This window comes from Staurois parvus, unplaced genomic scaffold (assembly GCF_062004578.1).
Source record: "Staurois parvus isolate SC_StPar_1 unplaced genomic scaffold, SC_StPar_1.0 ptg003113l, whole genome shotgun sequence".
Classification (NCBI taxonomy): Eukaryota; Metazoa; Chordata; class Amphibia; order Anura; family Ranidae; genus Staurois; species Staurois parvus.
The window spans coordinates 17,734-28,664 of NW_028320909.1; the positions used below are offsets into that span (position 1 = coordinate 17,734).

The window sequence follows — 10,931 nt, forward strand, 5'->3', positions numbered from 1 at the left end:
AAGGGGGAAGAAAGAGAACAAAAAAAAGGAAAATAAAATAAAAGGGAAGAAAAACATAAAAAAAATAAAATAGGGAAGAAAAAGAAGAATATAACAAAAAAAAGGGAAGAAAAAAAAAATGGAAGGAAAAGAAAACAAAAAAATTAAAAATAGGGAAGAAAATAACAAAAAAAGAATTAACAAAAAAAAAAAGAAAATAAAAAGGGAAGAAAGTACAAAAAAACAAAAAAAAAACAAATGGGAAGAAACCCCCCACCTGTGTGTGCAGTGTGTGTGGAATGTGCCCCCCCCCCCAGGTGCAGTATGTGTGGAATGTGTGCCCCCCCCCCCCCCCCAGGTGTAATCCCGGCAGCATTGTACTGACCAGGAAGACTTCAGACTGTCTCTGTCGCCCGATGACATCATCACAGGGGATATGGCGCTCCTCAGGACACTGGAGTCAGGATTGAAGAGGAGGCCCAATATCACTTTTGACAGACAGGGGGCGCTCCAATGGACTGCTTACACAACCACAGTTAGGTTATGTGGGCGGTTACAACACCAGGGGGAGGAGTTAGTGAGCTGGGCCAGCACTGACCATGGGTGAGAACATGAGCCGTGTTCCCTCTCTATTGTCCATGAATCAGAAGAATGAACGTGGTCACCCTGCTGGAGGAAGGGCCGCCCCTGGCAGGATCACATGACAAGGATGGGAATGACATCACACAGCAGTTTCAGTGATTTGCAGATATTTCAGACTTTTCTTTATTATTCTTCTCTAGAATTTCTCTTCATATTACAACAAACTACAAATACGACTCCGACATCCGGAATGATTGAGCCACACCGTCTATGGGAAGGTCAGAGGTCAGGTCCCATTACGGGAGGTGATCAGCAGTTCTATGGGGGGGCGGTAAAATGTAGAGCAGCCTGGACTGGAAATGAGAATTCCTCACTGCGGGCCCCGGGGGGCCGCCGACCGTCGGAGCTGCTGGAGCGTTCCTTACCGGTGAGGCTGAAAAATCCAGCAGAAGATAAGAAGTCACCAGAACGCCACGGATCCATCGCCACCATTTATTACAGGAACTCCGGGGGACAATTATTACAAACAAAAAAGGACAAAAGAATTAATAAAATGACTGGGGCACTTTAGAGGGAAAAGAAAAAGAACCAAAAAAAAAAAAAAATGAAGAAAATGAAACAAAAATAAGGAAAAAGAAGAAAACAGAAAAAAAGGGGGAAAAAAAGGGGAAAAAAAAGGAAGAACAAAAAAAAATGAAGAAAATAAGAAAACAAATAAAAGGAAGTAAAAAGTAGAAAAATAAAATGGAAGAAAAAGAACACAAAAAAAAAATGGGAACAAAATAAAAAAATAAAAAAAAACAAACAAAAAAAAGAAAAAAAAAGGAAAGAAAAAGAAGAACAAAAAAAAACAAACTGTGGGTCCAGTATGTATGGAATCTGCCCCCCGGAGAAGTAAAACAAAAAGGAAGGGGAGGAAAAAAAAAAAAAAAAAAAAAAACAAAAAAGAAGAAGAGGAAAGGAAAAAAAAAAAAAAAAAAAAAAAAAAAGGAAGAACAGAAGAAAATGAAAAAAGGGAAGAAACAAAAAAAGGGGCAGAAGATAAGAAGTCACCAGAACTCCATCGCCACCATTTATTACAGGAACTCAGGGGGCCAATTATTACACAAAACAAAAAAAGGACAAAAGTAATAAAATGATTGGGGCACTTTAGAGGGATGAAAAACAAAAAAAAAACAAAACAAAAAAAAAACGATAAAAAAGGAAACATAGGGATGAAAAAGAACAAAAATAGAAGGGGAAAAAAAATTAAAAAAAATTAAAAAAAAAAAAAAAAAAAAAAGTGTAAGAAAAGACCAAAAAAGGGAAGAAAAGAAAGAAGGGAAGAAAGGGAAATAAAAAAAATTGCCATGATTGGGGTCCTCAAACTGTGTGCCCCCACCCTCACTGGTGTCAGTGGGAGGAAGCATGTCCCCCCCCCGCTGCTCTAAGGGGTCACCTTTACTACAATCCAGGTAATGATGTGTTGGGGCCACACATGGGACGACCCCCCGGCATCGATATTGAGCACCCCCCCCCATACACCCATCGCCCAGCTTCCCTTACAGTCGGAGGTTCCTACCCGAGACACGCGGCCGGATTCTGGAAGCTGCCAGGGATCCTGCAGGCTGAGGGGTGCGGATAGACGTGAGGAGCGGCCTGATGAACCCCAACGTTCTGGATCCTGCCAGGAGAGAAAACAAGATAAATCCTTCTCCTTCCTGCCTCACATGGTGTCGTCGGCGGACACTTACCTGCAGGCTGAGGGGTAGGTAAGAAGGAAGCTTTGCCGTCAGGCGCTGCGCTCGGAGGACCAGGAACCGAGGGCGGGACCTTCCCTGCGCGGATCCTATTGGCCAGTGTACAGATCTGGCCTGGGGGTCCCACAAAGGAAGATCCGTCCGTGTCACCTCCGTCCTGAGCGACACCACCAGATACAAAGTACTGAATACATACAAGAAAGTTCCATGCAAAGAAATTACAGAGACATCAGAGCCCCGCCCCAGATACAACGGAGCCCCGCCCCGGACACAGCAGATCCCCGCCCCGGACACAACGGAGCCCCGCCCCGGACACAACGGAGCCCCGCCCGGGGTACTCTGCGCACGGACAGACAACTGCTTCGGGGTGTACGCCCTTCTCCAAAGTCCGGGCGAGTACCACGGAGAGCACGCCACTGTGCGCCAATACGGCTACAATCACCTCAACCAAAATCATTACAAATGGTCAGCTTTGCGGGTTATAAAAATGTTTAAAAAAAAAAAAAAAAAAACACCAAAGAAAACCCCCAAAAAAATAACCCCCCCCCAAAAAAACCACCAACCCCCCCAAAAAAAAAACCCCTCCCCCAAAAAAACCCAAACCCCTCAAAAAACACCAAAGAGAAACACCAAAAAAACCCCCCAAAAAACCCAAATCCCCCACAAAAAAAAAACCCCACCAAAGGAAACCCCACCAACCCCCTCCCCCCTAAAAAAAACCTAACCCCTCCAAACCCCCTCCCCCAAAAACACAAAGGAAAACCCCAATCCCCCAAAAAAACCCAACCCCCCCCCACAAAAATCTAAATTTTTCAATATTGTGGACACAGTGGGGGGGGGGGGGGGGTAGACAAAATAAATATGATTTGGTGGTCCTCCAATGGCTTATGTACCCAAGGAGCTCCTGAGGAAGCCACATTGGCAAAACGCGTCGAGACCTCACAGCCACGTTCTTTGTTCACCTTTTATATGGTTTCTGTAATTAATAAGTGACGTGTAGGGCCCCGTAGGGCCCCATTATCCACATTTAAATTATTAAAAAAAACAAAACAAAAAAAAAAAACCCCACAACATTAAATGGAATAAGCCAAGAGAAAATAATCCCCCAATAAAGAGTAGAAAGAAGACGGGTCGGGGGCCAATAATGTCAATGTTGGGTAAAAGTCACATTTATAACAAAAAGGACCCTAAAACTGACCCAAATACACAAAAAAAAAAAACAAAAAAAAAATATATATTACACCCAAAATTACAAAAATTGAGTAGATTATTTTAGTTTGTTAAGCAAATTTGTGAGAAAATCAGCAATTTTTTCAGCTAAATTTTTTCACTCGCCACAAAAAAAAAAAAAAAAAGAAGAAGACTGAAGCAATTTTATAGCCCCCACCAAATTTTTTTTTCAGGTTTGGATGTAGTGGCGAAGGATTAGAACTCCTCTAGTATTTTTCTCCGCTGTGTTTATTAGGGAGATTTCTCCTGAAGGGAATGAAAAAATAAACTAACCCAGCCCCCCCCCCAAAAAAAAAAAAAACCACACAAAAAACCAGAAACCAAAAACCCTCCCACACAGTTGGGCTCTAATCCAATATATTACAAAAAATGGAATAACTAAGAAGAGGTTTTGGCTGAACGGTTCCACTTTACCATGAATTCATTCAATAATTATCTATGAGAGGACCACCCAATGAGAGGAGCCCCCAATGAGAGGAGCCCCCAATGAGAGGAGCCCCCAATGAAGCACATCTAAGGGGCAGAAATGGGGGGGGGGGGTTCCATCAGACATCGATGGTTACTTCCACACAAAGGATGTAGAATGTAACAATGTATCCATAGCAGATCGATGTCAAGGGGCGGACTGACCTTTTGGAAACTCGGGCACTGCCTGAGGGCCCGGGGTCAATAGGGGGCCCCATGAGATGCCCCTGGTACCTTTTTCATAGGCTTTTTTGAGTTTGGGCAAGGACACAGGGGCCCCATGATCCCCTATTGCCCGGGGGCCCCATGAGTTGTCAGTCCGCCCCTGTTCCATACAAAGACATACAAATACCGACCTTCATGCCGGGACCTTTGCCAGCTCTGGGGCCATTTTCCAAACCCTTCTGAGGAATCCTATTGGCGGCACTGTCCTGGGTGATCCTAACATTCCTCCTCGGCAAACCAGTGGAAGGAACTGCGGGGATTCGATTTGTTGTGTTCGGTCCCACCTGAGCTCTCTCTGAAGTCCTTGACCTGGTCACTTGAGGGGTCCTAATAAAAGTGGTGGAGGCCACTGGGCATCGCAGGGTGGAGATGCCGGTCGCTGGTTTGGGGACCCTTGATGAGGTTTTGGCTGATTTTGGAAGAGAGCTTTTAAAGGGACCGGGAAGATCCTGGGAGAGTTGTCCTCTTATCTGGGTGATGTTCCCCCTTGTTGGCAGTCCTGCACTGACCGCTTTGGGAATGGCCGTTGGTTTATTCGCTCTTGGACCTTTATTAGGGAAGGGTTTAGGATTTGGCTGTACCGAGTCCCCACCGGACTTCTTAATAAAAACATGATTAATGCATGGAAGAGGCGTAGAGGTCATAAAGTTGAAGGATCTTTTACAGAACACACTTTCCTCGTTGGAAATGTGCGTCACGTCTAGATCACACGTGGAGTCCATTGGAGTCCCTCCACTAAGAGACATCTCTCTGGTACCTCTCTCATGGTTCTTTGGTTGAGTAACCTGAGGGACACCACCCAGCCGGGTACAGTTTGCGGCAGTTACCTCAGTGCTGGATGGTGTGCTGAACACCAGTTCCCGGTTACGGAGTCCAGTGGCTTCGGCAATGGAGGTGGCCATGGCATCGCACGTTGGAATGTTGCTACACACCACTCTGCGATTTATTACAACGTCCTTTGTAGTGTGTGGAGCCGGCTCCCCATAGGTAGATGGTGTACGCATGGAGAAGGTGGTGGACCCTTCAGTATGAACTCGAGATGGATCACTGATGGTAGTTGTTGACCCTTCTGAATGAACTTGGCCCGAGTCCCTTGTGGTAGCGGTTGACCCTTCTGAAGGAACTTGGCCCAAGTCCCCAATGGTAGCGGTTGACCCTTCTGAAGGAACTTGGCCCAAGTCCCTGATGGTAGCGGTTGACCCTTCTGAATGAACTTGGCCCGAGTCCCTGATGGTAGCGGTTGACCCTTCTGAATGAACTTGGCCCGAGTCCCTGATGGTAGCGGTTGACCCTTCAGAATGAACTTGGCCCGAGTCCCTGATGGTAGCGGTTGACCCTTCTGAATGAATTTGGCCCGAGTCCCTGATGGTAGCGGTTGACCCTTCTGACTGAACTTGGCCCAAGTCCCTGATGGTAGCGGTTGACCCTTCTGAATGAATTTGGCCCGAGTCCCTGATGGTAGCGGTTGACCCTTCTGACTGAACTTGGCCCAAGTCCCTGATGGTAGCCGTACTAATAATGGTTGATAAAGGTGAAGTAAGGGACGCCTTGCAGATGGTTGCACCATTCTGACCGAACTTCTCCATACACAGGAAAGTCATATTTTGAATACAATTTTTGCCATTTGTTGCCCCATGTGCTCTATTTGGGATATTCGTATCGCCGGTCCATAAAACACGCTTTTGAGCGACTGGAATGCTGAACCCTCTGCCCCGAGCCCCCTCTGCTCTAGGAACTTGGCCGTGAATTGTCCCCATCGTAGTATCTGATGAGAGGACCTCAGCACAGGTCTCAGTTTTAGGTCTTGTTGAACCTGCTGCAGATACTGCACAACGCATTTTATTTATTTTACGTGCGGTTCTTGGAAAATGCACCTTCACAAGATTGGTTTTAAAGTCCTGCAAGGAAAGATTTGTCGTAGAGTTTAAGGTGCGGCCTGCTGAAGGATCCCCGTTACAGAAGGTCACAATTTTGGGGTTTGCTAGATCACCATGCATATTCACAACGTCCTTGGCCTTGAAAACACGGGCACCCACCTTTGCAGGGTTGCACTCAGCATCTACACCACGCGCCGTAGTGTTTGGCATGACATTTGAACCCTTCTCATGGCTCCTTGGCATGATCTCTCGTGTGGCATTTGTCACGTAAATATTCTGTTCCATTTCTATGTCCTTGGTGACGTCTGCTATGAAATTTCCAGGTCCTGTCAGAATTTCTTGACTGGTATTTGCAACCGACACTTTGTCAGGTGTTGTCACCACGTGCAATGTTGCCCTCAACACAGAGGAATCATCACACATGGTCACAGTGTCTTGGGTGGCATCTACAGCTTTCAAGCCACCGCATGCGGGCACAATGTCCTGAGTGGCATCACCCGCTGACACCCCATCGCAATTGGTCCCAAAGTCTTGGGTGGCATCTACAGCTTCCATCCCATCACAATCGGTCACAATGTCTTGGGTGGCATCTACAGCTTCCATCCCATCATAATTGGTCCCAAAGTCTTGGGTGGCATCTACAGCTTCCATCCCATCACAATCGGTCACAATGTCTTTGGTGGCATCTGCTGCAGATACCTCATCGCACACCATCATGTCATGGGTGACATTTGCCACAGACCTTGCACCATGCATGTTCCCCATGCCTTTGGTGGTGTTGACAAGCATCCCCTTGATTGGGCCAGTTGTATTGCCGTTTGGGACCTTCTGTAGAGAGAAGCCTCCATCTGTGGCAGTTCGGTTTAAGTTCATCCTCTCCAGATCCAGCTGAGTCACACCGAAACAGGAGTTTGCCTTGGGTTGGCTGTTGTCCAGGTCTGAGGAAAAGGTGACACTCGAGGAAAGGTTTGGCGGCGGTTCAGCGTCAATGGTAGACACGTCATCCAATAGCCTTTTGGCATCACCACGTCTTAGCCGGTTGCAAATGGCCTCGCACTCGGCAAGAAAGAAACTTCGGAACTCCAGAGGCTGGATGGATCCCCCTTGTGATTGGAGATCAGGTTGGTCTTCATTCTCACCTGGTGCCGGACCCTTCCTGGTGGATTTATCTTCCAAGGGTTTCTTGGCCTCAGTGCTGCAGGTTCTGGGGGATCCAATGGTTCTCCGATCATCGCCTGCTGCAGATTCTCCATCCTTTCCTACGAATGCGCGGTTATATCCCGAGCGCCTCGGTTTACCGCTTATCTGAAAGAGTTCACGTTTGGGAGCCGAAGGATTTCCATCAGATGACAATCTGGGCAATCCATCTCCAGACTCTTCCTGGCTTTGACAGGCAGGATCGGGTTTGCATTGTGTAGAGGAGAAATTAAGCTCGGTTTCAGAAAAGCCTATAAAAAAATAAAAATAAATAAATATATATATTATATATAATTTTTTTTTTTTTTTAAAGTGTGTTTATGTATAATATACACTTTTTTTTTTTAAAAATATATATATAATTTTGTTAAAAGTGTGTGAGATAGATGTATATATACACACACATTAAAAAAAATGTTAAATTATATATTAATAATTTTTTTTTAAAAGTGTGTGTAATAAATATAAATATATATATATATATATATATATATATATATATATAATATAATAAAAAAATTTTTATGTAATATATATATATATATATATATATATATATATATATATATATATATATATTACATAAAAAAAATTATTATATATATTTATAATTTTTTTATGTAATATATATATATATTACATAAAAAAAAATTATATAATATATATTTTTTTTTAAAGTGTGTGAGAGAGATATAGATATCTATCTATCTCAATCATACTCTTAGAAAAAAAAAAATAATTACACACTTTAAAAATAAAAAAAAAACAAAATTAATTTTTTTTTTAAAGTGTGTGAGATAGATCTATACACACACTTTAAAAAAAAAAACAATAATGTTAAATATATATTAATTTTTTAAAAAAAGTGTATGTATGTGTATGTGAGATATATATATATTTATTTTTTTTACATACACACTGTTTAAAAAAAATTAATCTTTTTTTTTTTTTTTTTTTAAAAACAGTGTGTATGTAAAATATATATATATATATATATATAAATTTTATCTCACATACACACATATACACTTTTTTAAAAAAAAAAAATTAATATATATTTAACATTATTTTTTTTTTTTTAAAGTGTGTGTATAGATCTATCTCACACACTTTAAAAATAAAAAAAAAACAAAATTAATTTTTTTTTTAAAGTGTGTAATTATTTTTTTTTTCTAAGAGTATGATTGAGATAGATAGATATCTATATCTCTCTCACATACTTTAAAAAAAATAAATATATATTATATAATATTTTTTTTATGTAATATATATATATATATATATATATTACATAAAAAAAATTATAAATATATATATATATATATATATATAATTTTTTTTCATGTAATATATATATATTACATGAAAAAGTTTTTTTTATATTATATTATATATATATATATATATATATATATATATATATATATATATATATATATATATATATATATATATATATATATATATATTTATATTTATTACACACTTTTAAAAAAAAAAAATTATTAATATATAATTTAACATTTTTTTTAATGTGTGTGTATATATACATCTATCTCACACACTTTTAACAAAATTATTATTATTATATATATATATATATATATATATCTTTTTTTTTTTAATTAATTTTTTCTAAATACATTTTTTTTAACCTCTTCCCGTCCAGCCTATGTCGATAAATGGCCACATCCACTGCCTGTGCGCGCTCCCTGGGAGCTCGCGGCACAGCGATTGGTGCCCGCTGCATCCTCCGGACACAGTGGAACACCGATCGTTGTACGGGACCTCTGTGCGAGGTCCCGATCATGTGATCACTGATTGGCCAATCAGTGATCACATGCAGAGTAGTAAGCAAGATGTCACTTCTGACATCATTGCTTACTACATGTGAAATCTGTGAATGATCACATGGTACAGGGCCAGTCACAGCAGCCTTGTACCATGTGACAAGCTGTGACCAATCACAGCTCACACAGTATTTCTCATTGGCTGCAAGAATGCAGCCAGAGAGGAGAAAAGATTGCAGGGCAATACCACATTACAGCCACTAGATGGTGCTAAGGAGCATGCTTCATTCTATGAACATTCCGCACCATCTAGTGGCCATAGTGCGGTACTTTCCCAATTCACAGGAGAATATAACCCGAGAAAGTGGATTTCACACACAACAGATTTCCATGCAGCCTCCATGGATGTGAACTGATATGCAGATCTATTTTATGAACACGCCTCGAAGAGTAAAAGCAAATTTTTTTTTTTTAGTTTTGAATGGAGTGATGAGGGGTTAGAGCCGCTCAGGCATTGTGTCCCCCTGCTGCGGAGATCCTCTCTATTTCCGGTGACAACGGTCGCCAAGTGATGAGAATTCCTAAATGTTAGTGTTGTCACCAGAGCAGGAAGAGGCAAAAATATTACGGGGGACTTCTGATCTGATGACAACATCCACGACCAATCCCCTCACTTCAGGGAGATGTCCAGTTATGTATTTTGTGCAACTGTATTGTGACCCCAGGTAGGGGTGGAGAACGCCCTTCAGGTAGGGGTGGAGAACGCCCTTCAGGTAGGGGTGGAGAACGCCCTTCAGGTAGGGGTGGAGAACGCCCTTCAGGTAGGGGTGGAGAACGCCCTTCAGGTAGGCGTGTGGAGGGCGAGCTGCTGCCCCCAGGTGGATGTGGAGAACGCCCTTCAGGTAGGCGTGTGGAGGGCGAGCTGCTGCCCCCAGGTGGATGTGGAGGGCGCGCTGCAGAACCCCCCGCAGGCGTGTGGAGGGCGCGCTGCGGAACCCCCCGCAGGCGTGTGGAGGGCTCGCCGCGGAACCCCCCGCAGGCGTGTGGAGGGCGCGCCGCGGAACCCCCCGCAGGCGTGTGGAGGGCGCGCCGCGGAACCCCCCGCAGGCGTGTGGAGGGCGCGCCGCGGAACCCCCCGCAGGCGTGTGGAGGGCGCGCCGCGGAACCCCCCGCAGGCGTGTGGAGGGCGCGCCGCGGAACCCCCCGCAGGCGTGTGGAGGGCGCACAAACATTCACCTGTCCCATCAATCCTCCTCCTCTTGGCTCTGTACATTGTATCCTCCAGCACAGAATTCGGGGTGCAGTAGAAGGGGGGGGGCTCGGCCTCAATGGTGGAGATGTCCAGTTCCTGGAGTTTGCGTTTGCTGGCGCTCCAGCCTTGCCGCAGCTGCCGGGCGATCTCCTCGCATTCCACCCCGAAGAAGCTTCTGTACTTCAGCCGGCGGCCCCAACGGCCACTTCTAGGAGCGGCGCCATCTTTGTGGGTTAGAGGGGTGCTGAAACGTTGGGGGGTTCCAGCCGGGACGGCCTCATCCAGGACCTCGGTGCAGCTCTTCGGGGTCTGCAGTACGGGATCGCCCTTCATTTGGAGTTCATCTCCAGAAATATTCTCATCCATTCTGCAGCGACGTTCCCGGAACTCGGATCACAGAGGAACTGCGGACAAAAAATAAAACGTAAAAACAGGATAAAAACACATTTCCCTTTTACCCAACACCAAAAAAAAAAAAAATTGAAATAAATAAATCAATGAAAAACCAGCAAAATAAAAATAATTAACAAATGAAAAACCAGCAAAATAAAATAAATAAAATGAAAAACCAGCAAAATAAAAATAATTAACAAAT

At 43.4% G+C, this 10,931-nt stretch overlaps 1 protein-coding gene across 1 annotated transcript; it reads right to left on the reverse strand.

Moving 5' to 3' along the window:
* Nucleotides 1–745: 745 nt before the first annotated feature.
* On the reverse strand, nucleotides 746–10,702 carry LOC149428585 (uncharacterized). The gene is made up of 5 exons (XM_089667229.1): nucleotides 10,321–10,702; nucleotides 4,352–7,545; nucleotides 2,295–2,457; nucleotides 2,123–2,224; nucleotides 746–994 (listed from the first exon to the last, which is right to left on the reverse strand). The coding sequence occupies exons 1-5, from the start codon at nucleotides 10,700–10,702 to the stop codon at nucleotides 858–860; spliced, it is 3,978 nt and encodes a 1,325-aa protein (XP_089523355.1). The 3' UTR covers nucleotides 746–857.
* Nucleotides 10,703–10,931: the final 229 nt, after the last annotated feature.